Genomic DNA, 18,439 nt, shown 5'->3' with positions numbered 1-18,439 from the left:
TCCAGGTATCACAGCTACTGATAAAGCAAACAGCCAGTGAGCCAACACAATACAGCCATTCTTAAGTTCTCACCCAATGCTGTTAAAGGCATCTCCCATTTTTGAGGCACTACCTATTAAATAGTAGACAGAGAGGCAGTTTAATTCATTCATAATTCACACTTTAGGACATCCAGTAAGAGTGGATTGAGACTTAGAGAGGTTTTAGATGTCTATGTTTGAAAACAGGTTGACTTAGGCAGATTAACTCCTGCCAAAGATAAGCAACCAGCAGCATTTTACAAAGCTCTTCAGGACAGTCAAATGCAGAGATTCCACTGCTTAAATTCTGCTTTTTATGAGATGAAGGCCTAAGGTGATGTGAATTCAACTAGCCAACAACATCACATTTCAGCCTACTAAAATGACTAACTAGCTGTTAGCAGGGTGTAAAAAAATATGGCACTCTTGACAATGAAGTAGTTGAAGAATTTCTTTAAAGAAAGGTATTTCCTCTAAAGTTTCCAACAAGCACTATGACCAACACAAAAGACAGAAGTATTTGCATAGTGATGGGCTTGTTCCTATACAAATCAAGGGGAATGCAAGAAACCTTGATGGAGCATTCAAAAGAAAAACAATTATTTCAATAGTGCTAAAACATCCTAACACCAGCTGTACATACGAGTGCAACATATGGGCTGTGTTTTTAGCTCTTCAGCAGTCTTGCCTCTTTCATGATATTAAAATGGTATGCGGGTCCTACTCACTGAAGCTAAAAGTGACATACTGCCCAAAAAATTCCTTCAGGTGGTTGGAGCAGAAGGTGATTTCAGATTCACTACACTCACAGAATAATAGCTTTAATGTCTCCTGAGGTTGTGTAGGAAGATACTGATGGAGACTGCAAAATATAGAAGAATGTCTACTGCATCCAACAATGTTCTAAAATATAAGCCTTCTTCATCAGACTACAGGGACTGAGAAGAAAACAGGTATGAAACAGTTCTCTGTGACAGGCCTGCCACAATAAATTGGCTTTCCATGGGCAAACACTTAGCAACACAGAAATTGCAGCTGAGCTCAGCCCAGCTTCAGAACACTGGCTAAAGCAGCACTGCAAAATGGAACTGAAGTAGCCTGGAGCAAGAAAAGAAAGTTGGCAATTACAGCAACATGGCTACAATGACTCCTTTCTGTCCTGCTTTTAAACGGAGAAAATGCATCAAATAAAGAGTAACCAAACACCACATGTTGTTATAACACTAATTTAATTAGAGACAATAAGCCACAGTCTCCTATGGGTTATCTCACTAACTGCAGTTGATTCTGTCATACTTAACTCATAGTGCACTTACCGTATAGGAACTTCAAAAAAGAAAAAGAAAAAAAATAATCAGGAGGATAACTCAGAGAATAAGACACCATATTGTCTACCATCCAGCAGTGGGAGAATTGCAATTAATTTATTCACATACTATGAGAATTGCAACAGAAACTTATTTACTCTGACAGCATAACAACTGTTGGGAATTGGAAAACAGAGTTCAGAAAACAGAAGACTCTTGTAAATGTTTTTGACAGCACCCACATTGCTGGGTGCAAAAAAAAACCAAAAAGCATATACAACATTAACGACAGCAATGATTCTATATGCTTGGGAAAAATGAAAGCAAGCATTACTTTAGAAACAATGTTAGATGATATGGTGAATCTACGTGACTGAGATCTATCAAAGCTGTTAGGTAATAATACAGATGAAATACTTTAGTTTCTTAAATATGTAACAATTTCCAACTGAGAAAATAAAACAAAAATAATCCCAGGGAAAGTTTAGATATGTCAGAAGGGGAAGTATTTCTCAGCCTACACAGGAAGCTAGAAGTGAGGGTGAAAGCCTCTTTCGGCACAAAAATCTCAGTAATGACTACGTATTGCTAGAACAACAGAATTAATTTGGCCCAGTGGAAAAAAGCTAACATTTTAAAATATTATCTGGAAAGGGAATTTCTAAGTAGCATCACTTCAAGGGAACAATAACAAGGAAAATACCATTTGTTTGGTACACACACATCAATGGTAAAATACTGAAAACCAAAAATCACATTATACTGCAAAAGCAGCCAGTAATTCTGATTTCTCAGAACTAGGTCCTTGGATCTGTCCCTAAGATGTATTAGGGAGAGCCTTTTCCTCTTTATGATTCACATAACAAGACGACCTCAAAAGCTATTTGCACCATACAGTCTGTCATACCTTGGGGATTTCTTTACAAAATTAATTCTCTAACCTTACAAAGAAACAAGGCAATATATTCCAAAATATAAACAATCAACAACTTTGTGTACACACAAAGAAATTATCTGTTGACACGGAGGAAAGACCACACAGAAAAATCCTGAAAATAAACTGGTTAAGAATCAACTGTCACAATTATAAGTACAAAGTGTGTATGCAAAATTAATATCTACTAGTACATTTCAGAGAAGATTCTTATAAGAATTGAACATGCTCATTGTAGAAAAAATTAGAACATTATTGACATTTTAAAATCTATTCTAGTTAATTGCTATAATTTTGTTCATCCAGATTACACAGAAAATCTGTATCTTTTTGAGAAAGATCGAAGTCCTGTGACTATGAACCCACTCAAACAAAATATAAGGAAGAAAGAAGTTGTTCTGACGGGAAAACTAACGCATTTTGTACAAGAAAATCTTGAGGTTATATAATCACCTGCCAACACTGCAAATGCCTACTAATGAAGTCATGCAGTAGCATTTCATTTTGCTCCCAGAGGGGAAAAAAAGAAAAAGAATCTTTTAATTGGAAATCACTTAGCCTGCTAGAGCTATCACAATGCACACAGACTAACTCAACCGCCTTGTCTCCTTGCAACAGACTGAGACAAAGAGCAAATTACAGCATGTCATACAGAAAAGTTTGCCTAAAATGCTGTTTGTTCCTTTCTAAAAATAAAAATAATAATTAAAAAAATCATAAAGATACATATGTTTACTATTCTTTAGATGAGTCTTTTAGGGTATGGAGCTGACTACAGTATTCCTTCTCTCATTTTGAAAGAAGATGTCCTTCAGAACATACAGAACAGAAAACAATTTGAAAACTCTAATTTTCAAGTGTCTAATCTTGCAAATTATCTCTGTATTTTTAATGCAGTATTTCTATGCCATTTCCTATGGGCTTGTTTTTCTTAAGAAAAAAACCCACAACATTTTGGTGTACAAATGTAACAAACTCCCAAATCAGATGCTATGCTCAGGATTTAAATTCCTTTGTTTCAGCACAGCCGGAACTACAAGACTAACCATCCCAACTGGAAGAAGGGATAGAAGGCTGTTACATCGAAAGGTGAGCCCTTAGTATCTGCTGAAGCTCATGTCTCTGGCTTGTCTTAGAAAAGAGCCACAGAAACCAGAAACTACGGTAGGCAAGTTTTGTCACACTGATATACAGTGTTGTCATACCAGTTTTATTCAAGGCAGCTCCAATATCTGATGTTCCCCAAATCAGGTCCACTGCAATCCTGTGCTTACATGGAAAAAAATATCACAAAAATTAGCGAAAGGTAAGTTTCTCATGGCAATGACTTCTTCAGGGTTAGAAAATCTGCAAGGTTCTTCCAATAATTCCTCCAAGAAAATCCAGGAAAAACAAAAGGTAGAAATTATCTTATGTAATATTAACAGCTAAATTTGAAGCATGTGAGTCTAGTCTTAATGACCAGTGGGGACAGATCTGGCACTTCCAGATAGTGATTCATTTCATTCTAAATAAATCTTCTATCCTCCTTTGTCATCCCCTGGAAACACTTATTTCTCTTCACTGACTCTGAATGAAGCTTGGTGTCATTCTCCTAAATCTCGAAAAATGAATACTTGAGTAGCTCAAATTAGGCCAAATCCCCCTAGATATAAAACCCTTAATAATCTCAGTTTAAATACTAAACATTATTATTTTTTAATCAACTTTTGCTTTTTCTGAACTATTGGAATCAGGAACATAGTATACAGTAACTTTTTTGCCATCTTCCTACAGATCATAAATCTCATTTCACAATTTTCTAAAAAAGCTTTTTGTCCATTAATAATAGAAAGTATTTGACTGATTTCAGGAAGCACGAGTTCCACATTTATTCTTCAGACCTTAGGTATCAGCTATATGTCCTACCAAATTATAACTATTTTGAGGCAGATCAAATTACTAAACAATGCATAGACCATTCTCTCAGTATTTTTTTAATATAAAAGATTTACATAGCACTTAGGAATTTGATCTATTGTAAAATTGTGTTGGTTTTTGGTTGTTTTTTTTTTTTTTCCCATAGGGTATTAAGATTTTAATTTGCAATAACTGTCCAGCAAATACCAAGTAGCTCAATTGGAAATAACAGAGTGAGTCACAGTGCCCAAAATCTCAAGGTCAATCAATAAGCGATCAAGGTAGAAGCTGTTCCTACCACACTGCTTGAACACTGGGTACAGCTGCCCACCCTATGATGTTCCTATGCACTGGGTACAATAAGCACTAGAGGGAATGTATGTCACAGACGCAAAGGAATGATATGGCGCTCTTATTAAAATATTTCAATCTAACCAGGACAGCAGCCCTGTAGTACATCTATCATCAACAAGTATATACAGTTAGAGAGCTCCAAAATCCCTCTCTGTGCTCTAGGGTAAAAGGAAAAAAGTGGTAAGCAGTCTGTGTTACAGCAGGCCAGGGCACCGTGACAAAGCAACATCAGCAGCTATGGCTGTGTAAAGTCTGCAGGAGCAGAACACAAGTATGCAGACAGGCTCAAAGAAATGAGCAATAAATTGGCTCAACATCAGCACAGAGGAAGTAACATCAAGGTTAACAATATTTCTTAAACGCACAGAATAAATTAAGTCTCAGTTCTAACCAAAAGAGAGACACAGTTGACAGGAAGATAAAAATTCTGCTCATGCAATTAAGGATACGGAACAGTTGTCATACACTGTATTACTATTGTAACAAAACGAAAAGGTCACCACAAAGAAGTTCATAGCACTACAATTACAGTGTAGGCAAAATATTAAATAAACTTACTTTGTTAGAGAAAACAGACCTTTTAAATTAATTTCCACTTTAGTCTCTGAATAACAACAGGATGACTCACACTTAGAAAAAAACCAGTCAACTAAAGAGTTATAGACAGTCCAACATTTTGAACAGGTACATTATAATGAAGGTTAGTAGAATTGCTTCATATAAAGAATGCTCTTCCTGTTAAAAAATTCAATTTTTCAGCTACTCCAATTTCAGCACCTGGGTTCAATTTTTCATGCCGAGTACCTGAATCAGACTTCCCAGGGAATATATTAATCTCTACATTTCAGAAACATTTTTTCTGAAAATAAGTTTTATTACACTGAAAAAATTACTATGGCCTCGTCCTTGAGAGTAATCATTTACATCTCTACAAAAATCTACTCTCAAGCTGACTTAAGTTGTGTACATTAATATTTAAATTCCCTCTCCCCATCTTTCCACGTTCTAATCACAACTTCCACTTTCTGACTTTACTGGAGCATAAGATTCATAGAAAGATGTATACTGCCTATCTTTACTGGGAGGGAGAGAAGAAAGACTGATCATAAATAATGATAAAAACTGTAATGATGTTATTAACATTACTTTTGTATGACATGTATGTGGATATATAAAGTTGTACAATCTACTGAATGTGCAATAATCCTGAATTTTCTTCAGGCTCAAACTTAAAGCTAGTTCAGTGTGGTATCTATCACCATCCCTGCCCCTCATCCCCCCATCCCCCAGCGTAATTCTGAATATTATTATAAGAACAGGAAAAAAAAAAAAAAAAAAAGAATCTTTGGACTTACTCGGAAGTAGTCACTGCAGGCTGCCAGGACGGCTTTATGTGCGTGGAACTTCTGCTCTTCAGCAATGAGGGTGATATCACAAAGTATGCCATCACTTCTTTGTTGGTTCAGGGCTGCCAGGACAGCATCATTATGGGAGCTGGACTGACAAAGTCTCTGACCTGTCAGCATTTCCTGAACGCTGAGAGGGAAAAGGGGAAAGATTTTCTCAAAAAAAGTCAGAAACAAGCAGATTCTGTCAGAAATATAGAAGAACATTTTCTAAGGCAAGATTGTTTGATAATTCTTGGAAAGAAAAATGGTCATGAACCCTGTCAGGCAAAAATCTTTCTATGGGACAGACATCACAAGAAAAACTCAGTATAACGAAGTGTTATGAAACCTGATTATATATTCAAATTTTAAAACTTCAACTATTCTGACTTTCATTTGCTGCACTGGAAGTCAGCTGGACTCGTAAGATTAATTCAGAATCATTTTAGAATTAAGAGAGAAGAATAAAGGGCCTAGGTCAATGGAGTGACAAAAAACTTCAAGTGGCTCAAACTGATTTCCACTGTATTAGTGGAAGGAAGCATCTATGTATGTATGTATGCATGTATGTATGCAACTAGTGCTACTAAAAGAATGAAGACTCATGGTCTCAGGTGGCCTGCTTGTCTGATACTGCATTAATGAGTGTTTTCAGACCATTTCAGGTCACTCACAATTAGGAAGTGTTGCGGAGGTTTTTTGTTTAGTTGGTTTGTATTGCGGGGGGGGAAAGATGTTTGCTTGTTTTTAAAATGCTGAGGCCTTCCACCACCTCTGAATATCTCCTTGTATGAATATAAGATTTTCATGCCATCCAGCCTAGGATTGTTCGATTGCAGCTCCCTTTTCTATAGCAGAAGAGACTGCATAACTGTTGATGCAAAGAGAAATAAATCAAACAAATCTGCAAATCCTCTCTGGCACAAAACAATGCTGTTTATTTGAAATCTGTGAGACTACACCAATTTATATTGCCTGAGAATCTAGGTCTTTACAGAAGGTGAGTTTACAGAGAATCATTCCTGAGTAAAACAAAGTAAATGTATAATTCTTTTTTTTTTATTAAGGGGTAAACTTGCTATAATCTTTCCACTACAGTCACATAATTCACTCCATACACATGCTACGCAGCAGCTGCGTTGCTGCTATATTCTCCTTTCCCATCACCACACTCCCTGTACTGCCTATTCCACTCCTGCACCTTGGGCACCTGTAAACTAAGGCAGACCTGCTTTACAGATAGTTTGCTCTAATCTAACCATTTCTTTTAAAAAGACAAGAACTAAGACACACAGTGCTACAGGTTTAACTTGCTGTATTAAAAAAATAAACTAATAGAACTGTATTTTTTTCCTCCAGTGTTCATCAACAATGAAGAATCTGAAATTAAAGGTTAACCATCAGTTCTGTTACCAATTCCTGGAGAACTGCAGGATACAGTTGGCTCACCCTGGTTTCCCCCTTAAGAATCTGGAAGAAGCCTGGAGTTTCAGTTTGTTGGGGTTTTTTTAGGTGGTTGTTAGTTTGTGGTGTGTTGTTTTGTTCTGTTTTTTCCTAAAGGAACTGAGAACATTAAAAAATTGGAAGATAACCTGTGTAAGTATAATAAGCTAATTACACCTAGAGATGGTTTCTTTTTATTTCCACTTTTATTAGCCTCTCTCCCAATGTTGTAAACCAAGACCTTCATTCCTCTTGATTTTTCACCACCATCCAGAGGTGAAAGTTCTTTTCCATAAAAAAAAGGACTATTTCACTCAATAGAAAACATCAGAGAGACAAGTCACAAGGGTAATTTTGCTGGGGAAATTTTATATAGATATGTGTATATGCACATATATACACACACATAAAATCAGTCATCTGTGGTTTTAAATTGAGCTATATCATAATCTTTTTTTTCAATACAATGACCAAAATGAAAAAAAAAAAAATCAATTGCCTATAACCTTTGTGTTAACAACATATGAAGAATCTATACATGTGCAAGGCAATTTAACTGGAATTTATGAATGAAAAAGCACTGATTCCTTAAACATGACATGGCCGCTTTGTAGCAATATTGTCAGTTTATATACTCAGCTATAAAAATGCAAGAAATTCCTGATTCTCTTCTGCTGCAGAAGCATGGCAGGTAAAAGGGGAACAGAACCGGAATGATATGATGTTTCAGTACTATGAGGTAGATCTCTGAGCTCCCAGATCTGCCCATGAGTGTAAACTACTCTGTAAAATCAAACTACTAGTGTATCAGACTAGTGCAAGGTTCTGCAGAAAAGCAACTGGACTAATAAACTCTGCTGAGTGTTCTGCCTGAAAGTGCTCTGGGAAACTAATTAGATTATAAATGTCAAATTATCTGATGAGACAGTGGGCAACACAAATAAATGAGAAAGTCTAGACTGGCAAGTACGTATAGATGATTAAGACTCTGTATGAGGGAAAGAGATAGAATGGGACATTCTGGAAAGCAGGAAGATGAGTTTGAAGAGAATGCTTTGAAGTCATTTCACAGAACCGGAAGAGTAATATATGTCCTGAATAGTGTAACACCACATACACAAAAACGATCACCAGCAACCAGTTCAAGCGCATGGATGTAAAATACAAGTTGCTTCCACAATTAAAAATTCCAAGTATGGACAAAGGCATAAACGAGATAACATGAGAAGAGAATGTGGGTCCCAAATCAATCCTAGGCATGCTTCTCTTCACTAGAGAGCAAGAAGAAAGTAATATTTTGCAGATTATAATGTGAATATGTACTTAGTAATGTAAATTCCTACCTAATATTAGTTTCACTTTTCTGCTCTCTGCTAACTGCAGTTTTGGTAAACATCAGTCTAAATGTGAATGACTTTCTACACACTACCAAGTACTATACCTCAGGCACCTCTCAGATGGCATCTTTCACTTTTGCTCTTCTGAATATCAAAGCTTACAATCCCGTAGGGAAAGCAGCAAGCATTCCAGCTAAAAAGAGAGAAAGGAGAGGAACATTAAAATTGAAAGCATACACAGCCTCAGCCTTAAAGATCAATACTCTCAGGATGTGCAATTCAAAGGCAATTTTCTTCAATTCTTCTATTGCAGAAAGACACACCACATAGATTAGGTGCATGTGAAATTTTGTTGGCTAGATTGAGTAGTCTGAAAGTAGCTTTTCCTCTAGACTTTCCTAGAAATTCACACCCTACCATTTGAAGTTCCTGCATCTGCCGTCCTTGAGGCATGTGTCCCTTCTGCAAACTCAGGAGCGCATATTATTTCCAAAAAGTGGAAGAGTGGTAAGGAGGGAAATATCTTTCCAAAAATCCCTCAGTTTGAACAGTAGGCCAGAATCATCTATTGGTGTTTGCTCCCTGAATGACATACAGCTACATAAATCTCACATCTCTCACAGTGTAATCTCACAGGCCTGTCTAGGGTCTATGAAGTTTGCCATACACCTAAAGACATGCTTTGACTACATTATTTTTTTTGAATGCAGTTTGGTGGGGGACAAGGGACAGGCTTACTGTACACTCCAAAAGGCAGCTCCCACTTCCCCCAGAACAACACTCTTGATTGACTAATCAGTACTATGACCAAGTACCACTGTCAGCCTGGAGATAAACAAACCTTTTGTCAAATACAAACAGTACATACAAGCACCATGATCCAATTTAAAAGCCCTATAGCTTTTTTAAAAGGCAAAATATTTAAGTGACCATATGAATTAACCTATGTTGCTCAATGACTACTGAAAGTTGCTTTTGTAACAAAAAGGATAAAGGATGTTCTAACATATAATTATTCTTTGAAGTTGTCAAACCACTACAGATCTTATGCTGACCTCCCAGCACCTGAATAAGGTGGCAGAACTTTTCCACCTCTGCTGGTTGGCAGTGTGCCCCTGTAAAAGCAGTTATCTTTAATACAAGGGGTTTTTTTTCTGCTTTCCAATTAAAATGATGCCCTATTCCAGGTGCTATTAGAGGCTTACACTGAGATCAATACTGAAACACCACAAATACCCTTTTGTAGTGTTACTAATTAAACAAACAGAAGTACAAATAATGCTGGTTTTGGTTATATTAATTTGTTCTTAAATTGCCCCTTAATCTTAAACTGGTAGTTTTTACTTTTTTAATTCTCAGGGGATCAGAACTTAACCCTTAACTTAGCCAGTCTTCTCCTAGGAACTCAAGTTCCAGGATAAGAAAAACCTCTCAGATGCCTTCAAAGAGCTTGGCAGCATTTTCAAGGTGGTTTTCATCAAGGCTTGCAAAGGTGCATAGGATACACTGCCTTGTTTGTTCCACATCCTTGGACCTGTTTTCATGCTACTCTGCAATCAGATCCAGAGGCACCTCAAAACATGGGCCTCAATGGGCCTTTGAGTGCATACAGGCTACTAAGGACTTTCTCTTAATTTTTGTCCTTCTCAAGATCCAGAGTCAGCACTACCAGAAACACAGCTCAATAAACTGTTAAAAGTTTCTCCATCAAATCACCTTGAATTTCAGCAGGCTGCATCACAGCACTGTAGAAACAAGTATTCTTGTGATGTAAATTCCCATGAAACCAGCAGAGCCCAACTCACGTTTTTATAAATATGAGTAGGAAACTTACATCAATTTTACTTCCTTGTCTTCACAAATCTGCCAATTTTTAAGTCAAGAAATGTCCAACAGTCCTGATATTGTTTGCTGCAGATAGGAAATCCTACACCAGCAAGAGACTGGGAGGGAAGAAATTCAAGCTTTCTCTGACCTTTTCAAGAGGTCCAAACTCTGTGGCCCACAAAAACCAAACAACCAACCCAACCAACCAAAAAAAAAAAACCAAACCCAAAACAAACACCAAACAAAACAACAACAAATCCACACAACAAGCAGCAGTGAAAGCAAACAGGAGAAGGGCCAAGAAAGACTTTGAGGGGAAAGCGTTCCTTCTATAATAAAATAACTATGGCATATGCTTCAAAGAATTAGCGAAGCATCCAAAGAGTCCCATACTTATTTCAATGTTTTGCCCAGACAAATTGATCTTTCCTGAATTTTGTGATGCGCCCTTTCTCCTCCAAGTGCCAGTGCAGCATGCCTCACTTTTTTAAATTTTAAATCTACATCACATATACAAGAATACTATAACAGCATGTAAATCATTTTATCAACACTGCACTGATTTTGCTTAGCAATATAAAATTACTTAATGCAGCTCAAAAATGTTAATAATTGGTAATTCTGATGTATTAATTTATTCTTATAGGGAAAAAAAAAGGCACTTCCACCTCATATATGGATGTGCTGCACCAGGATGGTTCCAAAATCTTTTGTGCCAAGAGCTTTTTTTCTGTTTCAGACAGCTGGATTCACCTTTGTTATGTAAACTAACTTTCATTGGTACATAAGGAAACTCTTTGCATTGGAATGTTTAAGACATACTCTTGTCTATTTAACTACTTAAAGTAATTCTATTGGTTTAAAAGATTAATTTATAAATTTAAGGATAAGACTTTTGGTTTAAATGGAAGACTTTAATTCCACCTAAATCCTTCTGTTATAGTGAAATACTCCATTATGCTGGAGATTAACAGGACAAATGTAGGCCAAACAGAAAACACTCACTACATCTTAGGTCTGAGATACACACTAAATTTGCCATAAAACTTTTTTTGCATATTCTTTCTTTGAGACATTAACTTCTTACAAGTTTACAATGAAGATCACTAGGCACTGATCCTACTATATTTTACAACTATAATTTTCTTATTGTTTCGTTTGTTCACATCCTAGTAAAGTGGAAAAAAATATAAACAATAAAAACTAGTCATGATCCAGTTAGTGCTGAAAGAATATAACAGTAACTTGGTGGGGAATCAGGGGAGACCAGTAGTTTTCCATCAAAACACGCTGTATCTAGGGATTTCAAAAATAAGCAATTGCAAAGAAATTAAACTGTCCGTGCAAATGATTATGTCCAACTAATCTATCAGTGTTTTGTGGAAGTCCCGAAATGTCAGTCTTTCCATACATTTATTGTCTTACCATGCAGTAGCAGAAAAAGTTGGGGGTTTATTCTCTCTGGAATTCTTGGAGCGGATTGCCACTCTGCTGCATCCATCGCATGCTGTTAGGCTATGCCCCTTCTCTAATCTAAATTAGCAGTGTAGTTCAATAATTATTTGTTCCAAGATTATTAAAAATAGTATTTAAGCAGACAGTATTTCTTCCTTTAATTTAATTGATTATAACATTGTTTTGCTTCGGTTCTCACAGCTGCCCCTGCTGCTTCAGACCCGGTCACAGAGTGAGAGACTGGCTTGTCTTTCTGGCAAGATCTATGTTCTTCATCTCCTAATAAAGGACGTGGCGAGCAAGTTTGGGAACTGTGGAGTCCTTTGCACTCCTATCGGTTAAGGCTTTCACCCAGTTAATCACAAACAAAGTTGCTGATCTTCTGTTTACCACTAAACTTCACAGAACGGCACTGCATTAGGTAAGTATTACTCTGGCTATAAACTCCTCTAATGTGTGAAAAGCCCTCTAATTTCTCCTTCCATTTTTTACTTTGATTTGGGAAAGCCACTCATCTGTTTTCACATTATCTAGAACAATACTGCCTATCAGAAATATATTTTAAATAATCAATTTTAACACTTATCCAAGCCAGCTAACCAAACCCTAAGGATTTAAGTAAAGATTTTTATCTCATTTCACATATGCAGCTTTTAGTTATCTTCCCAAACAAAGGTTGTCCCACTTGTCAGTAACCATTAAAAACTGTTGATTTGTAAAACTTCCCACTAAATTTGATTTTTTTTGGTATGATCTTAGATAATATATCCTTACAGTTAGTAATATTTCATTTAGATATATTTATTAATACTCTTAATTCTGACTCTTAAGTTATATCAGAAAAGGGTGAATCAGCTTTACTTCAAATTTGCATTGTGCCAAACTACATTAGATAGAAACTTATGGAAATTCATATACACAAAAATTAGCTAAAAAGATTAGAAATATTCACTAACATCCACTATAAAAAGAATTCAAAAGAGATTTTGAATTTTCAGGTACTTATCTTCAATTAGTTATCTTCCTTCCCTCAAGTTGCTCCTTTTCAAAATGTGTATTTTAGGCATTGAAAAACAATTTCCCTTAAAATCACACTTCTTCACTTTACGTTAGAAGAAATAATAACATACAGCAGGCGTAAAATGAACCAAAGAGGTTATAAGCATCACATTACTCTTTCCTGTAGAAAAGCAAAATTTTGAACTAGGTATGTCATGAAGATGAAGCATTTGGACCCTGTGAAATCCCGTTTTCCCTTTGACAACTTCAATTATCTGGTTTAATTTCGCTCTTTATTTAAAAAGAAAATGAAACATTTAAAAGCAATCAGAAGTACACTACATCCATTTCCTTCCAGAATGACTTCATAGCACGTCCTCAAGGAGACTGTCATGGATGCAGAAAAGACCATTAAGATTTACCCATGGCAATTTTCTGTCCTAGTTTATATCCTTATGCATAGAAGCTTCTGATTTTGTCCTTAAAGTACTCTGGTTTTAGTAGGTCAGAATAATTCATCCTTTCAAGCATCACCTTCTCTCAGAGTAAGAGTCTCTTCAGAAACAAGACTATATGAGCTCACTATTCACAAAAAATAAAGGACAGCATTATCTTTTTTTTTTTTTTTTTAATCAGAGCTCTTCCAGATAATTTGTCAAAAGGGAAACATTTGGAAACATCTAAAAGAGTTTGATTGCAAACTTGCTCTTGTAATTTTATTAACACACTCCTCCCACTTGCCTGGGAGACTCTACTTTTTCTTATTTCTTTAAGATTTCCGAGAATTGAAAGATTTTTATCATTCCATACAAAAACGTTCAAGAACATTACAATGGTGAGGAAAAGTCTGTCAGTGCCTGATCTTGTCAGTGAAACCATAACTCAGCTCAACTGCAAGTTTCTCATGTAATTAGTGCCTAAATATAGTGACTTTCAAGATAAAGCATTCACAGTACCAACAAAAAACCAAACCAAAACAAAACAAAAAAAAGAAACTTACAATACCAAGGGAGTGAAAAATTCAAAACCTGGATTTGTTTGGAAAAAAAGGAGTCAGTCAAAACAATGCAAGAAAACATTCAGCAAAATCAATAATAAAGTAAAAGCATGGTAAGAATAATTAAACTGTTACACTCTTCCAATTAGTTACGAACTAGTTTATTTTAGGACTGGGAAGGTCATTACTATCTTCAGACCACCAGCTACAGTCAACTAGAACCATGAATTTTATTGTCTATCACTACCATATTACCATCCAACTTCACAAATCATCAAGATCCTAAACCACAGAAATATAAAATGAAACCACAGGGGTAAAGGATGTATAAGCAGAAACACATCTTTATGTTTTTCTATCATCTTGATGGCTTTATATATTCTATATATATGAATCAGTATTCAGAACATTTTTTCTGAAGAGGCATCCAGATTAAAAAAAAATGCCAGGTTTAAGGTCACATGTGTAACTTAAGGCATATTTTACCTACACTACCACGTAAGAGGTGGTTGTGTTCTACTGATAAAACCATATGCAATCATATAACCCCACACAGTTGCACACTATCCGTGAAAGGGAAAAGTCTGCAGTTCTACTCAAAACCACACATTTGCAGTCTGATGACTTCCAAGAACACACTTGTTTCCAGGATGTGTATGTACTGTTCAACATCTTTCATTTAAAAAAAAAAAAAAAAAAGATCAGTTTTATACAATTATAATAATATACCACTGTGCACTATCAGCTTAGCTTTTCAGAGCCACTCACTGTTGTTATCGTTTAAGCTATGATACTAATTACTCACCTGGCAAAAGGAGAAGGCAACTCCTTACACAACCTGTAAGGGAGAATATTACAACTTATTTTCTCCTCTTAGGCAACAAATATGCAAAGCACTCTCAGAGTGAAGTATCTAAACCATATATTGAGTCCACAATCATTACAAAGGGACAGGGCAAAAGCTCTCTGGGATTTTAGTTTTATAAGGCATACTGATGCTGACATGCACCCAGCTCTTCAGTTACTTTGCCAAAGTATGACTTCAAGATTTTTTCCTGTAGAGCTCAAGAAAAGCGTTTTCAATGGATAAAAACCAAAAACCCGTTCTTTAAACCCAACCATTTTCCTTCTGGGAAATTCGACCTATTTGTTGCAAAATGTGGAAGGCTTCTCTAAATGAGGTCAGAATGCTTCATAGCAGAAAGCAACAGAAATTTAACTAGAAGCATCATGACTATTTCTCCTGATAACTCTAGAGTGAGGTGTACCCTGAAATGCTGTCAACTTCATCAGGGCCTCACTCAGGCAAGCCTTGGATTTTTACCTCTCACAGCCATCAAGCTGCTTTTATTGAACAGAGGAATCATTCTTTTATAGAGTAGTGAGAGTCAAAAATACACGGGTATGTTTTCGAAACTACTTCAAATCTGCATATGGAGTACTTATGCGAGACCTGAGTATACAGTACTGTAGATAGTCTGCAATCTTGGCAATTAGTCTACACGAACTTAAAGACTGGATACCTGCCTGAAACAAAATAATCACATTTTCTGCTTAAAACCACATAAAAATACTAAGAAAAGCAAAAGTGACTGCTGCATAGACAACAACCTTGCATAACTGAGGTGACCAGTTGCATCTACATACTACACCATCACGGGATCTATTAACTAATGGTGTTTCCAGTGAATGAGTACTTATATTTTTCAATGAAAGCAGAGAGAGTTTATACATCTCTATGGGACCTACAATAGTCTTGCAACTTTTTCCACAAAATAGCATTCATGAAGTTGAAAAGAAAATGGCTGTGACTACCAGTAGCTGAGTGAACACACACCTTCTAAGAATGACCCTCAGTAGCCACAGGGTGGCAGAACTACGCTTCAGAATAACCTGTACCTCCAGGATAGTGACCGGACTATTTCAATGACTCTTTCCCTCTCCCCTCACAGCATAATTACAATAGCACAAAATACTTCCTGTGTGTTCTGCGGGTGCTTTCAACACTAGGAGTCAGAAGAAAAAAAAAAAAAGCCTGTACATAACAATATGACTGGCAGTTCTCCAAAGTATTGCAACAGGTCAGGAACAGGCCACCATGTCTCTATCTTGACAATTTTTTTCAAGTCATACAGTAACTGATCAGAAAATCACTGTCAATTTTACCTCCTATCATTAAATCAGCATGATTTTTTTCATATAAACTACATGCCAAAGGAAACCCGAGACGCTGCTTCTTTGGAAGTGTATCATTTCACCCACATGCAAGCTCAGAAGGGAGGGAAAGTTTTATCAATATTAGCAAATTTAACAGTGCCAGTGCTGGTTCCATTGCCCATACACACACACTAGCCCATATCTGCTCTCTTGTGGCCTCCACAATAACATCGCCACATACAAACACCTAACTGGGAAAAGTCACCAGCTAACTCCCAAGCCCTGTCTGGAAATGTTTTGGGAGAGCACAAGATGGTTCAGGTCAAGACCTAGCCAGAGATTTTTGTAATGATCTACTGATAAGGATGTTTGAGTTTCAAGCTCTGGCCTGGAATGGGCCATGCAATGTTACTAGCACCAACAAGGCTTTTAAATCCCGGCAAACACGGCAAGTGTTGTATATGAACATTTTAAAGTCTGGGAAACTCCTAAAATAGGAACCATCTTAGGCTGTTTTACAAATGTGTTTTTCTCTATTTATTGTGTTTTCTCTGTCATAAAAACATGGAAACAGGGAGGAGGGGTGGAAGAGATGTGGACAAGTTACTAATGAATTTAAGAAAATTAAAATATGAGATTTAGGATCCTTTATTAATGTATACGCTGCTAATTTAGAACATGCTTTGTGCAGAGTTAAAACTTCCACTCAAGTCAAGGAGAAAACAGGGCATTCAGAATCTTCCTTTATTACAGCTTCTGCATTGTCAACTTTTTTTTTTTGTATTGGTATTGTGTTTGGGGTTGGTTTTTTTGTTCGTTTGGGGTTTTTTTTTGTACAGAAAAAAAACAATCTGACATTTAAATCAAACATTAAAGTACAGAATTCTGCTCTGGAGGAACAGGAGTTGCCTTCTAGCCTGTTGGGGTATAACTGGTCTACCAATGGTTCCTCCACTCTTCAACGTAAGAAAACAAAGGTATTTACAAATCCCTTTTTGGCAGAGAGATGAGGGCATCAAAAGATTTCTGGCACCTTTAAGCAAGTTGGGCAGGGTTTGCATGAGGCCAAGAAGAAGAAGAGTGCAAAAGATGATGGAAGAGGAAACAAAAGATAAGGAGCAAGCTAGACCAGGCAAGATGGCTGCAGTTGTTTCTGGGTTTTTCTCTTTTGCAACAGAGGAGGGGAAACAGTGGAATAGCACACAATACTAAAATCAGACAAGTATCTGGGCAAAATAAGGAGGAAGGATGGATTTTTCAACAGCATGATCACAGGAATAGAAGCCACAGGTCAGCTGAGGTTAATTCTAATTGCTGGGCAAGAACGCTGAATGCTCAGTTTGGGAGTGAAGACTGGGAAGGTACAGAAAAGAAAGACAAAGAGCCAAGGGCAGAGAAGATCCTGCAGGTGACACAAAAACAACAGATTTGGAAGAAAGCAACCAAAAGAATGAGTGTCTATTGAAGCCCATTTCATCTAGATATTAGAATAGGAATCAAGATCACCAAGTTTTGCATCTTTTTTCTGGAGAAGTATCTGCAGAATACTTACCTTCACCTTCTGCTGACTGTGCTGGATTATAATGAATAATATCTGACAGTTTATTCAGGCAGCCAAGCTCAGTGCTAATGGTTCCAATTATGCCACTGTTCCATGCAGCCAGTACAGCTCTTCCAGATCTTTTTAAAAGTGTTAAAAAGTTACATGCTCATGAAGCTAAGAATGTTAGAAAATGAAAGAAGCTAAGTGCTCCAATGCCCAAATTGAAGTTGCCTATGATCATCTTTCTACAAGAAAAGGCATAGGTATTTCTAACTCTAACCAACACTTCTTAACATGTGAGTGTCTGAAGTAAAGAAAACAAAAACCAAAAAACACCACACACCAGGCAAAGTGAAATTCTTCTCATATGACTTATGTCTGTGTTAAAGTCAATGAGGGGTAGCAACATTAAGAAGACATATACACAGACCTTTAGTGCCCTTTTTCCACACTCAGAATATAGCAAAACTTCTATAAACCCAGTTAATGCTATTCCAGCATAAACTTTTTTATTACCATGATGCCTATATTACTGTTGAGCTGCAAGCTGCTTTAGGAATAAAAGGAATTTTCACATGTAGCTTTTCATTTTATTCATTTCCAATTAACTTACAAGTTTAAGTAGAGGTGACAGGACCTGAAGTTAACTAGAGCTTTGATCAGTCTAATCTAGACCTTGTCCTTACAACAAACTCAGTGATTAAAACACTTCTATACTGAAAAGTCAGATTTGATTAAAACATTAAAGAATTCTAGTTTGAAAAAGAAAATCAAAACC

At 36.5% G+C, this 18,439-nt stretch overlaps 1 protein-coding gene across 5 annotated transcripts in view; it reads right to left on the bottom strand.

The window, feature by feature from the left end:
* Nucleotides 1–18,439, bottom strand: part of KLHL32 (kelch like family member 32) — a 118,774-nt gene that overhangs the window by 83,627 nt on the left and 16,708 nt on the right. For 2 of the 5 annotated variants that reach the window (XM_065631084.1, XM_065631088.1), the window contains exons 2-3: nt 8,788–8,876; nt 5,871–6,051 (exon numbers count right to left, since the gene is read on the bottom strand). In XM_065631084.1, coding sequence (XP_065487156.1) covers nt 5,871–6,051; nt 8,788–8,810 — 204 coding nt within the window. In that variant the 5' untranslated portion in view covers nt 8,811–8,876. Of the gene's footprint in view, nt 1–5,870; nt 6,052–8,787; nt 8,877–10,517; nt 10,586–13,964; nt 13,980–14,766; nt 14,790–18,439 lie in introns of those variants that run through there. The other 3 variants (XM_065631085.1, XM_065631087.1, XM_065631086.1) reach the window with 3 other exon arrangements.

The sequence above is a fragment of the Caloenas nicobarica genome, chromosome 3 (genome assembly GCF_036013445.1).
Source record: "Caloenas nicobarica isolate bCalNic1 chromosome 3, bCalNic1.hap1, whole genome shotgun sequence".
Lineage (NCBI taxonomy): Eukaryota > Metazoa > Chordata > Aves > Columbiformes > Columbidae > Caloenas > Caloenas nicobarica.
The sequence above is the reverse complement of the archived record's forward strand: the minus strand, read 5'-3'. Positions and strand labels throughout refer to the sequence as shown.